The sequence below is a fragment of the Rhinichthys klamathensis genome, unplaced genomic scaffold (genome assembly GCF_029890125.1).
Source record: "Rhinichthys klamathensis goyatoka isolate OS25496 unplaced genomic scaffold, OSU_Roscu_1.1 h1tg000204l_1, whole genome shotgun sequence".
NCBI lineage: Eukaryota > Metazoa > Chordata > Actinopteri > Cypriniformes > Leuciscidae > Rhinichthys > Rhinichthys klamathensis.
The window spans coordinates 509,326-531,744 of NW_026606729.1; the positions used below are offsets into that span (position 1 = coordinate 509,326).

Genomic DNA, 22,419 nt, shown 5'->3' on the forward strand with positions numbered 1-22,419 from the left:
GAGTCATTGTGAAATCATATTACTGATATTATTGGAGAAACGAGTGCTGGAAGTTTTAATTGATATATGACAATCACTGGAGGCGGATGAGCGTTTGGTAATGAACGTCTTTTTGTTTTTATAAGTCACAGCGGATTATGCGATCGGCAAACAGAGTCAGAGTGGGAAAGCCGATCGGGGGAGAAGATTGGGCGAAATACGCAATTAGCTGACAACTGTTGTCAGACTCAATCCCAAAGCAAACAAAGAGTCAAATAAGGCACGCCGAATCCCAAACTCCTCTCGAATCTGCTCCCTTTCTCCAGCTCAAACCTGCTGATTACCCCTCAGCACACCAGACTGCCCTCGGCATGCACAGCCCACTATACCCACAGAACCCAGTTGCCATCGTGTGGGTAATTAAACGGATGAATAGGAGGTAAAGAGGATGGAGGACTAATTGCCCTGGAAGCGCGGTCGGAAAGCACACTTCAAGCTCTCGATGGAAGTTTCCCTCTCTCTCCTCCAACTACATGAAACGCCTGTAATGATCCTCTTCAGTCAGAGACGATCTCATCTCCACAGGCCTTCACAAGTTCACATCAAAGAACACAAGCATAATATTGTGTTGTTAAAATATCATGAGTCATCCTAAAAGACACAATTTGAGATAAAAAGGCAAAAGAACTCTTAGATAGCACACAATGCGGTGACCATTATCCGCTCTGATCTCCATTAGCGGCATGAAGACGGTTTGCGTCATAAACGCTTATTTTGAGCAAAGAAAAACAACACAGATTCTCATTTAAGATGAATCACTTCATGAGTGGCTATAAAACGAATAAAAAGCAAAGCAGCCGGTCCACCTCGACGCCCCCGAATGCGAGCAGGGACAAACTAGCTTGAATTGATATCCGCGCTCCACTAATTACATGTTAGCGGGGTCCCACCTCAATAAAGCAGCCTGGAGCTCCATTAATGACCTTTCTGCCTCATTAGCACATACTTTTAATTTTGATTTCTAGCCAGGCCGGCTCTCTGCCGTTAATGTAAATAGGTTATTCTGGTGGGCGTCGATCTGTAACAGAACAATAGTGTAAAGTGTGTGTGGATTTCTGATTTGACATTTCTTCCCCTCTCGTCCCTAGCAAGTAAAATCTCTGCGTTTAAATGAGCTTTCTGATAGCTTTCCATCTCAAGGCTGGCGGGAGCGAGGACAGATCCCCAATCCATTACCTGAGGAGCGTTCACACACACACACACACACACACACACACACACACACACACACACACACACACACACACACACACACACACACACACACACACACACACACACACAGCTCAAACAGAAGCAAGGATGAGAGAAGAAATCACGTCTCCATCAGAATAATTAGCACAAGTGTTGCTGAGAACACTCGTATGCAGAGTTCACATTGCATGATTTTCAAACTCGTCAAATCGCTGTTCTCAAGACTGGAACTGTTATTAAAAATGAAAGGCTAGAAGAAGCCTGCGATCCAAATGGTGTGTGCTGATTTGCAGGGAAAGGAGGAATATAAGCAGATCATGCAGGAGGATCACGGACTGGGTTCTGCTTAAGAGAGCTGGGTAAATAAATCATTTTGATTTCGGATGTTCAGATGTTTGTGCTTTGCTTCTGTTTGATATAATTGTAAAGCTGCTATTCTGGTCTATAGCTCCTTATTGGCTGTCGGTCATCGGCGATGTAGTTTTCAGTCAGAGCACATTCACGCCGCAGGGTTTCGGCAACAGCTCCAGATATTTATCATGTCAAATATCTCCCACTCATCGGCGATTCTGATGACTGATGCGTGACTGTCACTCGCGTGAACGAGCACCGATTGGCCTCTGATTTCAGGCATTTGACGGCGAGTTCGCAAAACCTGTCGGCGAGTGAAAATCGGGGCTAAAATGGAGCAGTGTGAACTCGGCATCAGTGGCAGTGCATACACTGCTTAGTCTAGTCTTCATCTAATTTATTTCTTCAAGACTGGTCAAAACCTTAAGGCCGTCACACAAGCGGACAGTGTGAGCCAGACCCGGAGCCGCCCTCATCTACAGCCCTGCAGCGTGCCGGACGTTCACACTGAACACAGGCTTATGGGAACAAGGCGTGTGAGCAACAGTAATAGTGACATTCTCAAACCACAGAAATGATACGGTAGGCCATGAAGCCACACGACTGAAATCAATGACATTTTCTAAACACAATAATCATACATCATTAGACAAAGTCAGCTGTCTGAAGTATTGCGGTGTTTTAGAGTTATTGAGCGCCTGCTCTCCTCCCAGAAACACTCTATTAGTGTGGACAGGAGAGCGACAGGGACAACAATACGCTTGCTGGGAAGAGGCTCGTCCTACGCTGCTCGCATTTAAAACACCGGTATAAAAGGCATCGGGCGCCTTAATGCGCTTCATTCACAGAGAAGAGGATCAATTGATGAATAATATGTGTGTTGAACACTGAAAAAATAAATTAGCTAATGGCACATGAATTTATGGTATGGACATGAATCTTATAGCTGTGCTGCACTCGTGCCGATGAAGAAGCTCAGCTAATGCTGCTAATGCTCCTGGAATGTGATTATTCTTCAGCATTTCACCTACAGGCGCAGGCCACGCTTCAGTGTAGAGAGACACACATATGTTCAAACGCTCACACCTAAGACTAAACACGATACACATGTGCACCGTCAGCGCTTCACAGATTCCTGTTTTAGGGTTAGGGTTAGCGGAGATGATCACGTTTTTCACTGCTTGCACGTTGGATCCTGTTTCCAGGTGTGTGTTCTCAAGCTCCAAACACTGATGTGCGAATGAACGGCCAGAACACATTAAAGTTTCTGTGTTCTGTAGAGCGGTGTCGTGTTAGCGGCACTAAGTTAATAACTAATGATCTTTGCAACGGAAGTGAATCAATCAAAACTAACTTTATCTGGACAATAACTTTATTCTAGAGCTGCTGTAAAGCCTAAACACTCTGTTACTGTAATCTCCTGTTATCACTGTAAAGCTGCTGTGAAATGATCTATAATGTTAAAGCGCTGTATAAAGGAAGGAGACTCGACTTACTGTGTAAAACAGCACACTAAAATAGTTAAGAACAGAAGAGCTAAAGGAAATGCTCATCAGTCATCAGATATTTCTCTGGTCGTTTATCCAGCAAGTCGAGCTTTATTTCTACAGCACAGAGTGTTTCAGAGCAGCGTTACAGAGATAACAGGAGAATAACGCAACACAGTTTCCAGAAGAGAAGAGTGTCTCAGTCCAGCTTGAGTGAGTTCAGTGATGCTTCATTTCTGTTGTAAACAACTTTAGTTCATTTATATATATGGCCGCTCTGGAGAAAACCGTGATGTCATCGCCAGGAAGGTTTGTAAGCCAGGAGGACCTGATTGAGATCACCTGCGCTGTGGTGCTGTTGAGCTTCTCCAGGCCGTTCTCCAGCCGCTCCATCTTGGACGTGAGGTCTCTCCTCTTGAGCGCGAGCAGGTTCCCGTACAGCTTGATCTGCTCCAGGAACGACTTCGGCGTGGTGTAGTTGTAGCGCCGCTCGTTCGACAGGTAGTCCTTCGACGTCTTGTTCACGCTCACGTGTACGTAAGCCATGAACTTACTCACAGAGTCCTTCACCTCGGGCTACACGGGTGGAAGAATTAACAAGGAAATATAATTACCAGCATATTGGCAGAAATGTCATGCTACTGGGCCGTCACAGCCGTTTCATTTCCCTGAAATATAATGCAGAAAGAGACTGTGCGAACGCTAGCCAATCTAATTATGTTCTTCATGACTTCAGGCATTTGCACCTGAATCTGTAAGAGGAGCTGAGCTCCGTCTGTTAATGGCATCTCAGGGCTTTGGATTGAGGGAATCGTGATCAGACCTGTTGATGAAGATGTGTGTGTGTGTGTGTGTGTGTGTCACCTGGATGTGCTCCACGTCCTGCAGGAAGCGCAGACTGACGGACTCCAGCGCCTCCTGTGGCCACTCGTGGAACCAGTCGATGGCGGTGCAGTTCACGACCGCGGGGAACTTTCTGCTGCGCACGCGGAGTTTACTTCCCACCGGAGAGAAGCACAGCGCCACCTGCAGGACACATGTGTGAGTGAACCACTGCTGAACACACACACACACACACAAACACACACACTGGATGAGTTACTTCCCACCGGAGAGAAGCACAGCGCCACCTGCAGGACACATGTGTGAGTGAACCACTGCTGAACACACACACACACTGGAGGAGTTTACTTCCCACCGGAGAGAAGCACAGCGCCACCTGCAGGACACATGTGTGAGTGAACCACTGCTGAACACACACACACACACACACACACACACTGGAGGAGTTTACTTCCCACCGGAGAGAAGCACAGCGCCACCTGCAGGACACATGTGTGAGTGAACCACTGCTGAACACACACACACACACACACACACACTGGAGGAGTTACTTCCCACCGGAGAGAAGCACAGCGCCACCTGCAGGACACATGTGTGAGTGAACCACTGCTGAACACACACCACACACACTGAAGGGGTCAGAGGCGGGACATTTCACAAACACAATTGACCAATCAGAGCACAGTGTGCTTTTCAGGAGGAGGGGCTTCATACAGAGACAGGAAGTAAACAGAGTGTTACTGACAGACTGGGAAGAGAGGAGCCGCAACAATGGAGAATATGAGGAGAATAATCAACATTCAAGCAGGAAAACCATCCACACATTTACACACATCAACAAACACCATATCCGCACAGAATCAGCCCTCGGACAGCCTCCCCAGAGACGTCAGGCTGTTCATGTTTATCTAGTTACATTGCGAGAGCTGGAAACTCATTTACAGAGACTGTGGGAGAACAAAGGCAGCCCTGCGAGGCTTCATGAATCACTCCTGCTCACGCACTTTGAGTTGCCTACGGACGCGGTCGATGAAGAACTTCCAGCAGTTTTCCCTGGTGTCCATCAGACCCTGACCACGCACTTCATTCCTTAAAGAAGAGATGATGTTCTCCACCTCGTCGTCAGGGAACAGGTCAGGGATTTCACCTGTGATGGAGACAAGGAGCTGATATCAGTCTCTGACAGATGCAAACATTAGAAACTGGCCAGGACAGGACAATAATACAGCTCTCTGAAAAATGATAATACTTTAGGCCTGAGAAATGTTAATTAAACACTCATATCTTGATACAGTGAAATGACTTAAATGGGCGATTCATTTCAATCAGATCAATCCTTTTTAACCAATCATTCACTGTGGACAAGAAGATTGAAAATGTAAAAGCAAGTACAGTAAAAATCTATATTTACAAATAATTATGCCATGTTTTACACTGTATGAACAATAACTACCTACATAATTGGTAGCCAAAATAAATGCATATTAGAAGTAAAAAGCATTTTAATAATCATTATAATTGTAATACTGTTATTATTATTGTTTGTTGTTGTAAATAATTATTATTATTAAAATGTTATGTAAATATCTTTATTAACATATGGAAAAGCTATTGCAGCACATCAACATTTGAGTGATGATTTAAACTACTCATTAAATCGATTTCTTGAAACATTTCCAAATGATTCACAGAAATCAATCAAAAAGCTACTGAAGTTTAAATCAATCTCTTAGCGCTCTCGTGAGCAGCGGAAATAATGATGGAGCAATCCGTCTAATCACACAAGAAACATAATGGGGAAAATAAAAGGCACATTAAAATCTTTGTTTATACACTGCCAGTAATATCATCACAAACACACATAAGAATATCCCCTCATGAATATCATCTGGCAGAGTACACACACACACACACACACGCAAACACACAGGCTTACCAGATGCTAAAAGGTCGTTCACCAACACTAGGAACTTCTCATCTGCGACCTGGGCGTCTGTCATGAGGAGCACCATGCCAATATTCTTCACGCCAGCTTTAACGTATAACGCCCCCAAATCGCTCTGAGAACACACACAACAACAGTCACACGCCGCCGGCTCCGCTACCCTGGAGAAGTCCCAGCAGAACAGTAGAAGTGAAACATATTACAGGCATGAAAGCTGATGAGCTACACACACAATAATGTGCAATATCATATTGTGTTCAAGAGCTCCTCTGTGTCCCTGATAATTATTCCATTATTTCTCAGACTTTTGTGTGGAGTTGCACCGAGACGATTTCCACTCCGGCGAGGAGCATCACAATGAATATTTGATCGGCCAATAGCAAGCAGTCGCAGTGAGTGTGATTTAGAGCAATTGTTTTGTGCCAGGCTAATGAACCTTTAGATCAGGGATGCCGTATCCCTTCTTCAGCGTGATCTGGAAGACCTCGAGGGAGCTGATGAAGGCCGCCAGTCTCGTCAGGCTCTGCTTCCCACTGCCGCCCACTCCCACCAGCAGAGCGTTCCCCCGAGGAGACTCCAGGATCCGATTGATCCGGCAGCTGAGCAGGAGAGAACATGAGGAGTCATGCCTAGATAACTGAGGAGTACAGCTTCCTCAATGGCCTGTGTTCATTATACAGAATGGTACGTGACGGTGCAATTCAATAAACTCTTATTTTGCGCCACTCACTGAACAGATCTGAAAGCATATTCGCATGCCTATTAACCTGATAATGCTGTCAGTAGAGTTTGGAAAGGGCAAAAGTCAAATATCGACCAATGATTTGCTCTGTCACAACTAGGGATGTGCAAAACATGTGCATATCTTCAAATCAATGAGTTGCTAGGCAATTAACTAGTTTTAAGGGACTTATACTTATTTGTAATTAAAACAACTTAATTTTGCTTTCTAAATACTGAAATTATTAGATTAATCATGATTAACTTATTATATTGACTTCCTAGTTTTCAACAGGAATAAGTGAAAATAAAATGAATGTGCTTTTAAAAATGTTGGACTACAGTAAACATGACTCGCGTCTATAAAACCCTAGTGGCGTTTAAAGCGTTTAAAAGCAGCACAACACAAGGTTTCAGAGAAGCCGGCTAGCTCTGTGTGGTGAAAGCTGCACAATCTAAAGTCTAGAGTCCTGTCCAGATCAGCAGTGACGTCTTACATATGAGCCATGGCGTCCTCGAACAGAACCAGGTTCAGAGCCGCGTTGACCTCGTTGTAGCCGTCGAGCGCTTCCAGCAGGGTTTTGTTCAGGCTCCCCCAGGACTGCACCGGCATGTATTTGGGTTCCCCGATGCCCGTGGCGAAGTGGCAGAACATGTTCATGGCCGTGGCCTCCACCAGAGTCTCCTCCATGTCCTAGTGGGAATAAAAACAGCCTTAAAACTCCATGAAATATTAACTAACGTTCAGTGCTGCTGCCTTGGGAAGGAGCTCAAGTTCAACCAAATGACAATTGATGTTCCTCTTAAACCAACATGAACTGTGTGTTTGTCCGTTGTTCTGCAGGAGTGAGCGTGCGCATGTCAGATGAGTAGATGGAAAGCTATTTCTCTCCTCGCTCATGATCCCCAGGAGGAGGGAGGCCTGACAGGGTTTAGCTCTGATTAGCACTGGATCTCTCTCACCTGGTAGAACTTCTTCACCGTGTCTGACTGCAGTTTGTCAAAGAGGGCGAAGTCTCTGTCGTCCACCATCTTGTCTCGGTAGACCCGGTTGGACTCGTGCAGGTAGATCTTCAAGAGGTCCTGGGGGGTGCGCACACACTCGCCGGTGCAGAACAGGATTCCCTGCAGAGAAACACAAGGGTTAGCGTTGCTTCTCCAGCATTTCAAATCTCAAAATACTGCACAAGATTTTCTAAAATTGCAATAAAACAAAGGCAAAACATTGAGATATCAACTGAGAGAGATGCACAAAAACACTGAATTGTTTGACCATTGATGCGTTTGGGAAAGAAGTATATATGGTTCGTCTAATATTCCACAATGCTCTGAAAGTGACTAAGAAGGATTTCAGCCACCTAAACAGGCCTCATCTTAGATTATATTAAATGTCATCATGTCCTTTGTTCTACAGGTCACGCAGAAGTGACCCAGAGGCTGTCGTTGATGTCCAAAATAAAAAACCTAATTATATATACTTTATACATAAAATCTTAATTAAACTCTATATAATATCAAACTGCAAGTGCTCCATAAGTCCAGCTTCACTGCAGTCGAGATGTGAACACACACACACACACACACGTCTCACACACACACGTCTCTCGGAGTGCCCAGCGCCGACACACACACACACACACACACACGTCCTCAGCGGAGCCTCATTATCTTAGCCTTCTCTCACACACGGCTGTAAACTAATGACTTCACGTCACTCACCGTGTTGAAGTACAGTAGCTACCGGCAGCATCTGAACAGTCTGAACTTTATTAAAAATGGAACTTTTCTTGGCTTTGGGGCGAATAAGCTGCCTTTTAATATCTTTAAACCGTTCACATAAACAAAAGGGATCGGATTGGGCCTTTGGGTTCCTCTCGGTGCAACACGAGACATTCAATCCTGCGTATCACCAACTAATTAAAGCGGTCGGAGGAACAGCGGAGCGATCACACACTCACACACACGTCTCCAGCACAGATAAACAAGAGGAGGCTGGGCGCGTGTGCTTTGAGGCTCTGGACTGTGAGCTGAGTTAGTAAGGCAGAACTAAGGGCCGATCTTCAAATGTTCCTTCAGCTGCGTCTCATTCCGCTTCATTACTGCGACTGTTCCCCAAACACTGAGCAGAGGTTCACAGGCTACGCTCTCTCCACTTTCATCAGCACTAAACCGAGGAAACGGGCCCAGTAAAGCCGTTTTAAAACAATGAAACCCAAAGAGCGTTTGTCTAATCCGGCACAATAACACGAGCTGGGACAGGAGAGCCGCAGTTCAAAGGTGGATATGCGTGAGAACGGACACACGCAGAAAACCTGAAATTACTTTTAACTAATGGATGAAATGGCTTTGCCTGCATCTGTCAGGATGTGCACATGAAAAGATGCCATGGATTAGTTAATTATTCATTTCGCCTGCAAAGAGAAACTCATCAGAAGCTGATCGGTGGGCTCTGACAGAGTCACATCTGAAGCACTATTATTATTTCAGTTCATCAATAATCTACAGCTCATCTCAAACCACCAGCTTTGCCTGTCAATCATTAGTCATTTGAGACTGGAATTACTCGCACTGTTTTCAGAGCTCATGACTTATGAGGCAGTCATATAAATGTAATATTACACATAGGAAAGATCATGAAGGTTCACCCGTTATAAAGAGAGCGCGAGCCGTTGCTGGCATTCGGAGAGCGGCTGCGAGGGGCTGCTGGGATAGCAGGTTGTTGTGCGAGTACCTGGAATATGTTGGAGAGGTCGCGGAGGTTGAAGATGTAGTGGAACTTGATGGCGGTGGGCAGGAAGCTGGCGGTGATGCGCTGGTGGAAGGCGAGTGCCAGCGTGACCAGCTGAGAGCTGCTCTTCTGCAGGGCCGAGGCGAAGCCCTCTCCGCTCAGGTGCTGGTTCAGGATGCTGCAGTAGATGGTGTTCAGCGCCTCCACTCCAGGGAACGACAGCGCAAACACAGAGAAATGCCTCTGAGATACACGGCAACAGTTGCACATTAAGCCTTTGCTTCAGCTTTGAGACACTATATGAAACAGTTTCAAAATAATTTATATATACACTACCAATCAAAAATTTTGGATCGGTAAGATTCTAATATTTTTAAATAAATGCAGCCTTGGTGAGCAGAAGAGACTTCGTTTAAAAACATTAAAAATCTTACCGATCCAAAACTTTTGACTGGTAGTATATGTCTGTATGCATGCATGACTGTATCTATGACTGTATGAATATCTATGACTGTATCTATGACTGTATGTATGACTGTATCTATGACTGTATGACTGTATGTATGCATGTATGACTGTATGACTGTATGTATGCATGTATGACTGTATGTATGCATGTATGACCGTATGCATGTATGACTGTATGTATGCATGTATGACTGTATGACTGTATGTATGCATGTATGCATGTATGACTGTATGTATGACCGTATGCATGTATGACTGTATGTATGACTGTATGACTGTATGTATGACTGTATCTATGACTGTATCTATGACTGTATGAATATCTATGACTGTATCTATGACTGTATGTATGCATGTATGACTGTATGTATGCATGTATGACTGTATGTATGCATGTATGACTGTATGTATGACCGTATGCATGTATGACTGTATGTATGACTGTATCTATGACTGTATGTATGACTGTATCTATGACTGTATGACTGTATGTATGCATGTATGACTGTATGTATGACTGTATCTATGACTGTATGACTGTATCTATGACTGCATGTATGACTGTATGTATGACTGTATGACTGTATCTATGACTGTATGTATGACTGTATCTATGACTGTATGTATGACTGTATCTATGACTGTATGACTGTATGTATGCATGTATGACTGTATGACTGTATGTATGACTGTATCTATGACTGTATGACTGTATCTATGACTGCATGTATGACTGTATGTATGACTGTATGACTGTATGTATGCATGTATGACTGTATGTATGACTGTATGCCTGTATGTATGACTGTATCTATGACTGTATGACTGTATCTATGACTGCATGTATGACTGTATGTATGACTGTATGACTGCATGTATGACTGCATGTATGACTGTATGTATGCATGTATGACTGTATGACTGTATGTATGCATGTATGACTGTATGTATGACCGTATGCATGTATGACTGTATGTATGACTGTATCTATGACTGTATGTATGACTGTATGTATGACTGTATGTATGACTGTATCTATGACTGTATCTATGACTGTATCTATGACTGTATCTATGACTGTATGACTGTATGTATGCATGTATGACTGTATGACTGTATGTATGACTGTATCTATGACTGTATGACTGTATCTATGACTGCATGTATGACTGTATGTATGACTGTATGACTGCATGTATGACTGTATCTATGACTGTATGTATGACTGTATCTATGACTGTATGTATGACTGTATCTATGACTGTATGACTGTATGTATGCATGTATGACTGTATGACTGTATGTATGACTGTATCTATGACTGTATGACTGTATCTATGACTGCATGTATGACTGTATGTATGACTGTATGACTGCATGTATGACTATGTATGACTGTATGACTGTATGTATGACTGTATCTATGACTGTATGACTGTATCTATGACTGCATGTATGACTGTATGTATGACTGCATGTATGACTGTATGTATGACTGTATGACTGTATGTATGACTGTATGACTGTATGTATGACTGTATCTATGACTGTATGACTGTATCTATGACTGCATGTATGACTGTATGTATGACTGTATGACTGCATGTATGACTGCATGTATGACTGTATGTATGACTGTATGACTGTATGTATGACTGTATGACTGCATGTATGACTGTATGTATGACTGTATGACTGTATGTATGACTGTATCTATGACTGTATGTATGACAGCATGCATGACTGTATGACTGTATGTATGACTGTATGTATGACTGTATGTATGACTGTATGACTGCATGTATGACTGTATGTATGACTGTATGTATGACTGTATGACTGTATGACTGTATGTATGACTGTATGACTGTATCTATGACTGCATGTATGACTGTATGTATGACTGTATGACTGTATGTATGACTGTATGACTGTATGTATGACTGTATGTATGACTGTATGACTGCATGTATGACTGTATGTATGACTGTATGACTGTATGTATGACTGTATGACTGTATGTATGACTGTATGACTGCATGTATGACTGTATGTATGACTGTATGACTGTATGTATGACTGTATCTATGACTGTATGTATGACCGCATGCATGACGTATGACTGTATGACTGTATGTATGACTGTATGTATGACTGTATGACTGTATGTATGACCGCATGCATGACTGTATGACTGTATATATGACTGTATGACTGTATCTATGACTGTATGACTGTATGTATGACTGTATGACTGTATATATGACTGTATGACTGTATCTATGACTGTATGACTGTATGTATGACTGTATGACTGTATGTATGACTGTATGTATGACCGCATGCATGACTGTATGACTGTATATATGACTGTATGACTGTATCTATGACTGTATGACTGTATGTATGACTGTATGACTGTATATATGACTGTATGACTGTATCTATGACTGTATGACTGTATGTATGACTGTATGACTGTATGTATGACTGTATGTATGACCGCATGCATGACGTATGACTGTATGACTGTATCTATGACTGTATGTATGACTGTATGCATGTATGACTGTATCTATGACTGTATGTATGCAGTGACAGTAAGCAGTACTCGGTGTGTGGAGCTGACACTGATATGTATGTCTATATGCATGTATGTGTGTGTGTGTGTGTGGAGCTGACACTGATAGTGAGCACCTGCAGGCGAGGGTTGATGGTGAAGCTGCCGGCGGTGGGGTTCATGCAGGACACGTACTGCACATTGTGGATCTCCTTCAGCTGCAGCTTGCTCCTGTCGTACCTGAGGACACAGCGTTCCGTCAGACACACACTCCCACACACACACGCTCTGTATGCACACCTCGTCCTGCACTAAAGCCACTGCGGCTCAGAGAAATACAGCGTCTTCAGCTGTTCTCCTGCTCACCCCGATCTAACAGACACGGCAGAGATACTGAGAAACCAACAGGACACATGCTCTCTTTCAGGACAGAACACTGACATCCCGACAGAACAGACAGAGCCTCTTCAGGCCTTGAGCACTGGACCATCATAATAACATAAAACAAAATCCATTATCCATAAATTGTCCACCTGAGCAAACGTAGCAAAGTGACACAATCATGATGGGCATGTCTACGGTGTGAAATGGCCATGAGGATCAGCTTGAGCATATCATGGAATCAGAACAGAAACTACACTTTAAAGAGGACATATTCTGCAGTCTTGATGTTGTTTTCTACTCTACTAGAACAGGTTTTCCTGCTTGAATGTTGATTATTTTCCTCATATTCTCCATTGTTGCGGCTCCTCTCTTCCCAGTCTGTCAGTAACGCTCTGTTTACTTCCTGTCTCTATGAAGCCCCTCCTCCTGAAAAGCACACTGTGCTCTGATTGGTCGGCTGGAGCAGTGTGTTGCGATTGGTCGAGCGCTTCGAGTGTGTTTGGGAAATGCCCCGCCCCTTTCCATAACCTCCAGTTTAACACACTACTAACTAACTCAACCAGGCCCCGCCCCTTTATTCTGTGCATTAATTATTATGAGGAATATTGTGACGTGTTCGTTCCAGGGGGGGACTCAAGACTACAATGGAGGCGTTTCAGGAGTTCAGAAACACTGACTCTGATATAGAGAAGAACTGGAGCTTCTTCATGATCAGACAGCAACATCACACACACTGAGGAAAGATGAAGATGGTCATGTGAGGGTCAGTACCAGTGGTTGTAGTCCATGTGCTGGCGGATCATGGTGTGCGGCTGGACCGTGCCGTACTCGTCCACCTCCGGCATGTTCATGTCATCGATGAAGTAGACGAGCCTCTTGCTGCCGGGCGGCCCGTAGTTGCGGCCCGCCTTCTTCTCTAAGGGCTTCTCCAGGACCGCTGTGGGGAACAGGCTTCGTGAGAACAGCACTGGCTAACACTGAACACACGAGGAAACTACAGTGCATGAAAAGGATTTCTCTTTGCTGTCTATTAGATATGTTTTATAAACTATTATCTAACAAAATTAACAGAGCTTAAAATCCATATAATGTCTATCAAACCTTTAAAATGGTGCTTTTGACCTGCCATTGTTCTCATAATCTGTTGAAATGATATTCAGTTCAGTGTGTAAAAGTTTGAATGAATTTTTATGTTATGAATTGATGAATATATTCATTTTTATAATATTAAAAACATTGCATTTCTTAATTGTGGCGCCCAAGAAGCATCATATTTTGGATCAGCATGATCAGAAGAAATCATTTACACAAACTGTACTCATCATGTTACTCAAGTTATTGTAAAAAAATCTAAAATAAATATGTGGACTAACTTGTGACTCTCAACCAAGTTAGTTATCCATTAAGATTTAAATTTTATATAATATATTTCTGTACGTTTTGCTATTTTCTAGCAATCACTAAATAAACTAAAAATTAAAAGAAAACTTTTGATGTTTATTTGGTGCTTGCTAGAAAATAACAAAAATCATAAAATCATGATTTAAACTGCATTTAAACATCAAAAATCACAAACTATAATATAAAATAAATAGAAAAAAAAAATCTCATTTCATTTCTGATGAAGCTCCTGAATATTAATAATTATAATAATTTCTAACATTTCCGGGCCTACACTGAACCCCATTCATTGATTGTGCCTGATACCAAAGCAAAGTTATTGAGAAAATAAGCGTGTGATTCTGAATGTAGTTTGGTCTGGCTTGACAGGAGCAAGTGTGTGAACATCACAGATTGCAAAGACAGGGACACAAAACAGCTGACGCCCGGAGCAAAGAGCCATGAGTGTTTACTCATGAAGCACTGCTACTCTCAGCTGTGAGCAGGGAAAGACACACACACACACACGTACCCTGTAACATGGCTGAGGTGGTGTAGTAGTTGAACGGGACGTTTTTGATGGCGTATTTCTCCGGGTCCAGAGAGCCCAGCTTGTCTCCCACCAGAACCGACTTCCCGGTGCCAGCGTTGCCCACGAGCATGATGGGACGCCGCCGCTCCAGCAGCCGGTCCATGAAGTAGCGCACGCGGATGGTCTCGGTGGTGTGGACGAGGCAGGCCTGAGACACGGGAAACACACACACACACACACACACACACAGCGTTCAGTCGAGCCTGCGTGTGTGAACTGACGCTCCCTGAGGATCTTTCAGACAGCGGTTGTTGTATAGTACAGTCATCTGTCAATATGTTTATCTCTCAGACCTTCAGACTGCTCTGACTCGGGTCGCCACGTCTAGTCTAACTCTTCTGACTTACGGTTCTGCTAAACCGGACGATCAAAACTACGAAACGTCCCACAGACTGTTATGGGGTCGAAAGCAATGCGCTAGAACATGTTAATAACATTTTATTGAGTTAAAGTAGTGAAAATCTTCATATTTCAAGTTTTTCAAAGTAATTTCAGACTTTCAGACAAGGCCAATATCAATAATATCAATACTAAAATAACTAAAACTAAAATAAAATGTATAAAAACTATACAGCCATATTTTAAAAAGGCTCATTTTTAAACTTTGATCAACTTTCTGCATGCTCACTCATAGTATTGCTAAGCAGAAAAGTAAAGAAACGTCAAACTTCAACAACAAAATTACTAAGACTTTAACTAAAGTTCAAAATGTAAATGAAATCTAATTCAAAACAATCATAAAAGCCACTACAATAGTACGTGAATGACCGTACGCTCTCGCCAGAGTGAATCAGCTCTTCGTGACTGTAAACAGAGGTAAAGCTGGTACTGACTTGCAGAGGTATTTCCGGATCCATCACAAACTTCGGAACCATTTTTGACCATGGCTCAAATTTTTTGCTCTCGGGATCAATGTAGTAATCGAACACGGTGCCTTGAGCCGGAAACTTCACGCTTTTGAACTCCGTCACCCACCACTTGCTGAACTCCAGCCTGTAATCCACGAGCTGCAGTGACACACACACACACACACACACAGACACAGACACACACAGTGTTAAAGCAGGCAGTGTGCATGAGAGTAAAGCCAGTGGAGACACACCTGAGCCTGGAACATGGTTCCTCCAAAACACACACACACACACACACACACACACACATACACACACACACACACACACACACACACACACATACACACACACACACACACACACCTGAGCCTGGAACATGGTTCCTCCGAAACACACACACACACACACACACACACACATACACACACACACACACACACACCTGAGCCTGGAACATGGTTCCTCCGAAACACACACACACACACACACACACACACACACACACACACACACACACACACACACACCTGATCCTGGAACATGGTTCCTCCGAAGGCCCAGACGGCGGCGAACACGAAGTAGAGCTCGTACAGATCCTTATGGCTGTCAGGAGGAGTGTGTTCTGGGACGAGGAGACACTCCAGGAGGAAGCACAGCATCTGCACCAAACTCTGCTCAGGGATGGGGATGATCTTCTTAAACCTGGGAACAGGACACACAGCAGCTCAGTCATCAGAACACACACATCTCAGCAGCACAGGTTCGGCCTCACGCTATAAGTGAACACACACGAGCCGCTTCCACACATTCCAGTGTTTGATCTGTGCTGATGGGTAAAGGTATTATAGTTGCTAAAACTAAAGCCATTAAAAAGGAACATTTTTACTACTGGAATAAAACAAAAACCTTAAACTAAAGCTAGTTGCCAAGGCAACACTTTTCATTTTCATTTAGTTTAACTTGATGCACTACAATAAAAATAAAAACACTGTATAGACAAAACAACAAAAATTAATACAAATGAAAAAAAAAAGACTTTAAAACTATTGATAACTAATAAAACCTCTAACAGTCACTAAAGTAACACAGGTAAAGGTACATGGAGCACATAAGAAGTTTAGCTCATGAATATTAATCAGGTCGTGCTGATGCTGCTGAATCAGTAATGGCAGCCGGTGAATATTAACGAGGCTGAAGCGCGTGACGGATGCGATCGCACCTTGACCGGAGCGTGTCGAGGCATGATGGGAGGTACTTGTCGAACAGGATGGTGAGGTTTGCCTTCTCGGACTGCACTTCTCTGCGGTCGATCCAGCTCGACACCGGCGGGTTCCAGCCCAGATCTGCAGGGTTGATGTACAGGATACCTGTGTGGAGGAGAGGTCACACACACACACACACACACACACACACACACATCTGCGTCAGTGGACACACCACAAACACACAAACAACTAAACAAACAACTACATTTATTTTTTCATTAAATCTCGATAAAATATTAAAATATAATAAATGGAATATATAAACTATATTTGTTTAATTATAATAAATGTAAATAAATATTCTTATATTACTTTGTAGACGAATCAAATCCTCGGTGAATCAGTGTGTGAAATTTGATTCTAATGTTCCGTATGACGGATGCAACACTGACTTCATCAAACAGCAATGACACGTTTGGTCAAAAAACAGCAAAACAAAGATAGCTATTGGCTGATAATAATTGATAACACTTTATTATCATCAATTATGTATTATGATCTCAGCGGAGCCGCTGTACACTTCTTCTACATTGGCACACATGTCTTTGCATTAAAGAACAGGGACTATAATATTCAGCAACAGCTCTGTATTAGTCTTCTGTTAGCATGATTAACAACAGTCTGAAAGGTCCCCAAACTCCATTAAAATCTCATGTTTATCCCTTAAAATATAGATTATTTCCCATTGACATATCTGTTACCATTTCTTATATTTGGTACACAATTACTGCGCCAATTTATAGGAATAAGCCGTTAGGATACACACATAAATATATAATCTGTGTTATTTAATTAAATATATATATATATACAGTGTTATTTAAGTTTTATTATTAATATTTAATATTGTAACTTTTATTTTTTCATTTTTAGTTTCGTGTTAATTTTTATTTTATTTCAGTTTTAGTTCATTTTTACTTAATTCCAGTTAATAACTTTAGTGCTTCAACTAAACCTTTTCAGTTTTTTTGCCAAGGCAACAGTCCTAATTTTCCTTTATTTGAGATTTCCAGCTGATATTGATATGTGTATTGGGCGGTCTGTGAGGAGGATAATAAGGCAGTTTCTGTGAGGAGGATAAGCTGCTGCTCTGACCGGCTCTGGACACGGTGGCTGGCGTGGCTGTGCGTAGATGACTGATCTCAAACACAAGCCTCATGGTGGGGTTCAGAGGGATCCGCTCATTACTGGCCAGCGTCAGCACCTACAGCACACACAGGGCATCTGAGGGTCAGGCTCATCCTAACACAGATATCTGAATGCGTTCTGGCCGTCTCGGCTCTACCTTGTTATCATCCATTACTGTGTTCAGCGACTCAATCCACATCGGGTCGATATCCCCGTCCAGGACTATCCACTTGGGCCCGGCGTGACTGATGTTGGCCAGCTCACGCATGATATTAGAGAACAGGCCTGCGGGGGAAAGCACACGTGTTGAGTCTCACACTCCCCGTGATGAAGCGCTGGGAAACACAGCCACTCACCGTCCTTCCACTCGCGCGTGGACGGGTTGATGATGCCGAACAGCTCGTCGTTGGTCACCGCTTTAGGGTTGAGATCGGCCCAGACCGCCCTGCGCTTCATGTTCTGATACGTCTTGTGGAGAGATTTGAGGACCTGGGATTTCCCGGTGCCGGCGTTTCCCACCACGAACACGGAGTGACGAACGGCCAGCAGCTCCTCCAGCTGAACCACCTGAGAAGAACAACAGCAGAGGCAAATATCACACACACACACACACACAACGTTGCTTTGCTTGATGTTTTGTGCTATAGACCGCACACACGAGAGACAAACTAGCTTGGCTGGCTGAATCCATCCTCAGTAAATATCAAGAGATTTTCAGCACCAGTGTGACTTCATGCCAAACATTTCAAAACAAAAACAACAAAAAGTTATTTCCCCAGCGCTGAGTAACAGCAGCAGAACTGAACTGAACTAGTGTTGAGTTGAGCTCCAGGACCGAGTCCTCATCCAACGCTCTGAGCTCCAGTGGGAGCGTTAGTTATTGCTTTATTAATATGCAGAACACTTCTCTGTTTCCTCTCCTGAAGTCTAGAACTGCAGAACTGTCCTTTAAAGCCCAAACCCTCGCAGCTCCGCGGCACAGATCCGCTCTGAGGAGCTTATTACTCACTGGAAACTGTGGCATTTCAGTTTGGTCAGTGATATTTTATACAAATAAATTAAATATTTTACATTTTTTTTGTATTGTGCTCTAACATATAATTAAGGTCAAATAATGGATGCCATTTATTACGCCAAAAAAAAAAAAAAAAAAGTCAATTTTAAAATTTTATCCAATGTTTCATGGCCCACAGAATATTTAGTTTTATTTGTTATATATGCATTTTTTTAATATCTGAACATGCGCTATATCAAAAGAAAGAGTTAAAAAGTCTGCTTAAACATGGCAAATATAGCCGGAAATGTATATAGCCTCTGTGATCACAAAATATATAATTGCATTATATAAGACGCCGCACATTTCAGGTGATGAAAACAATGCGACTTAAAAATCGAGAAAATACGGTTGACATATTATCAGTGTGAGCCGGCTGAACCTCCGCAAGCCTGGCCTCACAGTTAGGTGTGTGTTTGTGGAGCACTAGCAGAAGATACACACTTAAACACAGATCGGCTCCCCTCTGAGAGAAGAGCGAGATGTGGAGCAAAAGCCAGAGATTTTCCTCTTGGAACTGATGGCATGTTCAATCAGTGGCATTGATGCGGGTCCCCGTCGGGCTCCTCAGCGCTGGAGGGTTTGCTGATTGATGCTTTGATCTGATGTGTTTCGGGGCGACGGCTAATGGCAGACTGGAGCTCTTCCCCTCCCGGAGACACGGCTCACGGTTCACAGGCGTGTGGCGGGGGTTAAACGCGGCGTACAGGGCTGATGGACAGCTGAGGTGTTGTTTCTGTGGCTCTTTGACCCGTGTGAGATTGCACTTATTTCCCCTGGCTCGGGCTGATATCTCGACCTCGTCCTAATGCTCCACATTAGAGCTGCGCTCCGGCACCTGAGGCTCCATTACACTGTAATTCCTGCTATCTTTGATTTGTCCAATACATCCACTTGCAGACTGCTTTGACACTAATGTCTATTTGCTTGAAACACAACAGCGGGTTTATGGCTCTAAAAGGAAGATAATGCAACCGGAGAAGAGGTGAAGTTGAGAAAAATGCGAGAGCGGCATTGATCAGGACTTTCAAATTTTCCCCCCACAAACAATACTAGTTTAAACGGGCCACAGCATCGAGCCTTACACGCCAAACGACACGCGCTGACAGGCTGTCTGGGACAGAGAATGTGAGCGGAATGAAACGACAGCAATTTCCCATCGTCACTCAAAGTGTTCAGCTCGACTTCTGCTTCTCGCTCCTCGACGGGGACAGAAACCACACAAACACACAATCAAAACACCTCACAACTCTTAAACACCACTTGGCCGAAACAAACTGGAGGATCGGAACGACCCGTTTATAATAATCTTATGTAGTATTAAATCAATCACTCATCAAACCAATCATCATTTTGAGATTATCGGCATCGGGTTTTCTTTCCATTTCAGCAAGCTTGTTTACAGCTCAATGTGTGTGTATATACTGTATATACATATATTTACTGTAAAGCAAATGCACTGTGCACATTTATTTTATTTTATACGAAATATATATTTTACAAAACTATGTGGAGTCTAAAAAGCCAAGTTCTGTTTCAAATTCAAAGTTAATATGTCAAAAATTGAGGTTTTGTTTAGGCGCCTTACCAAAAATTGCCACGGCATTGAATTTTTTATGTGTTTTTCTGTCACAAATCAATACATTTCCAAACGATTTCACTTCTATCACAAAACAGTGAATATGGAATCCAAATATGGATCTACATATGTAATGCTCTTTAGATATAGTTAATCTGCTATTGAAAACCCCATACGGATTGTCCAGTAATCTTATGTTTAGCTTTAGTTTATGATAACTCTGGTGATTATAGTAAAGCAGACCTGACCGAGTTGAGCTGGTAGTGTCACCTGACCTCACCTTCAGCACAAAGTTGTCCTCGGCCTGCAGTTTGAGGTCCAGCACGGACTGCTTGACAAATTTCTCGAAGTCCAGGTCCCGCTTGCGGGGCACGTCGAGGGCCGGGAAGAGGTCCCCGATGAGGCCCATGAACACCGGCATGTCGTCGGTCACGATCTTCGGGACGTTGAAGTCTCTCAGGGCTCTCATCAGCACCTGGTCCTCGGGTCTGCGTGGATCTCCTCTCTTCAGGGAACCGGCCACCACCAGCACTGACTTAATGGCCCGCAGACCCCAGTCATAGTGATCCTGCGACGACAGGGAGACACGGACAAACAAGAGCCTCAACGAGCGTCCAATCAGCTGCATCCGCAGGCCAAGCCGTGCAATAATAAAGGCTTTCACATATTTCACAGTGTGTATCAAAACTATTTATAGAGTAACAGAACGATGATAGTGGGATTGACGCCATTTTTATTAGAGAACAATTGGATGTCTCATAACATCGCATTCAAATAAAGTCCCAATGACAGGTAAACATTCGTCAGAACGCTAGAAAAGCTGAAGGCCTTGATGTCTAACATCTCTGAGAGCAGTGTAATGGCAGTGGGGCGATCGTTTAAGAGCATTCGGCAGAAACACTTCTCAACCTGTTTGGAGAGCAACTCTTTGCAGAGCTGGTAGAGAGTGATGAATTTTCTGGCCAAAAGTCGAGCCTCGATGAAACCCTCTGCCACCAACATGATCTCACAGATGAGCTCGAAGTCTGGCACCACCATCGCACACGGCCTACAGGACACACACACACACACACACACACACACAGAGAGAGAACAACATCGTGACTGTGAACCTGCAAATACATCATGCAGATCAGGCTCTCAAACTGCTGCACAAGACTGTTTCCATTAGCATTCCCGTGGACACTATAGCCTACAGTTACACCGCTCTGATGTGATGCCGGAGCCGGTTTGGTTTTGTGGATCAGTCACATTAAAAACTGTTCATTTCAGACAGAATGGAAAATATACATTTTTCCACATGTTGTTAGCAAAATGTTAGTTTTTTGTGCAGAAACATTAAAATTATTTTTAACAAAAGTTTATAAATAAGAGCTTCATAAATCACTATGGAGAAAACAAACGGGAAAAATACGCCTCTGAAAATGAGTGATCGCCGTTACATGCGCTCTATAACTATGTTTTGGCCTTTAATATTCTTAAGTATGCTACGAAGTAGCCTACTATGGAAAATAATTTCAACGTGGCTTATTACAGGCCTAAAACATTCATTTTAAAATATCACACAGTATGTGAAATATGCAGTTTCAGTTCTCATCTATTTAATAACGGGCTCTTTCTGGTGTCCTCATGGGACTGACACCACCTGATCCACAAACCAAACCCGCCTCAGGCCTCCATCAGAGAAGCTCCATCCATCAACACCTGAAGGCCTGTAGGATGGTAAGAACAACAGCCTGATGGAGGACCTGGAACATCGCGTGTGAATGTGAATCGAGTCTGCAGCTACAAATAAAGTATAGCTGTCCAAATCAAAATGTGTTTATGAATGCTGACTCTACAGAGCAA

General features: G+C 43.2%; 1 protein-coding gene across 1 annotated transcript in view; it reads right to left on the reverse strand.

The window, feature by feature from the left end:
• The window catches only part of dnah9 (dynein, axonemal, heavy chain 9), a 121,408-nt gene that overhangs the window by 64,028 nt on the left and 34,961 nt on the right, over positions 1 to 22,419 (reverse strand). The window contains exons 30-48 of the mRNA XM_056263251.1: positions 21,481 to 21,619; positions 20,852 to 21,139; positions 18,295 to 18,505; positions 18,096 to 18,223; positions 17,906 to 18,014; positions 16,765 to 16,912; positions 16,073 to 16,247; positions 15,525 to 15,698; positions 14,632 to 14,839; positions 13,491 to 13,656; positions 12,473 to 12,575; positions 9,311 to 9,550; positions 7,543 to 7,704; positions 7,077 to 7,273; positions 6,296 to 6,458; positions 5,851 to 5,974; positions 4,919 to 5,061; positions 3,936 to 4,097; positions 3,414 to 3,647 (exon numbers count right to left, since the gene is read on the reverse strand). Coding sequence (XP_056119226.1) covers positions 3,414 to 3,647; positions 3,936 to 4,097; positions 4,919 to 5,061; positions 5,851 to 5,974; positions 6,296 to 6,458; positions 7,077 to 7,273; positions 7,543 to 7,704; positions 9,311 to 9,550; positions 12,473 to 12,575; positions 13,491 to 13,656; positions 14,632 to 14,839; positions 15,525 to 15,698; positions 16,073 to 16,247; positions 16,765 to 16,912; positions 17,906 to 18,014; positions 18,096 to 18,223; positions 18,295 to 18,505; positions 20,852 to 21,139; positions 21,481 to 21,619 — 3,274 coding nt within the window. The remainder of the gene's footprint in view (positions 1 to 3,413; positions 3,648 to 3,935; positions 4,098 to 4,918; positions 5,062 to 5,850; positions 5,975 to 6,295; positions 6,459 to 7,076; positions 7,274 to 7,542; positions 7,705 to 9,310; positions 9,551 to 12,472; positions 12,576 to 13,490; positions 13,657 to 14,631; positions 14,840 to 15,524; positions 15,699 to 16,072; positions 16,248 to 16,764; positions 16,913 to 17,905; positions 18,015 to 18,095; positions 18,224 to 18,294; positions 18,506 to 20,851; positions 21,140 to 21,480; positions 21,620 to 22,419) is intronic.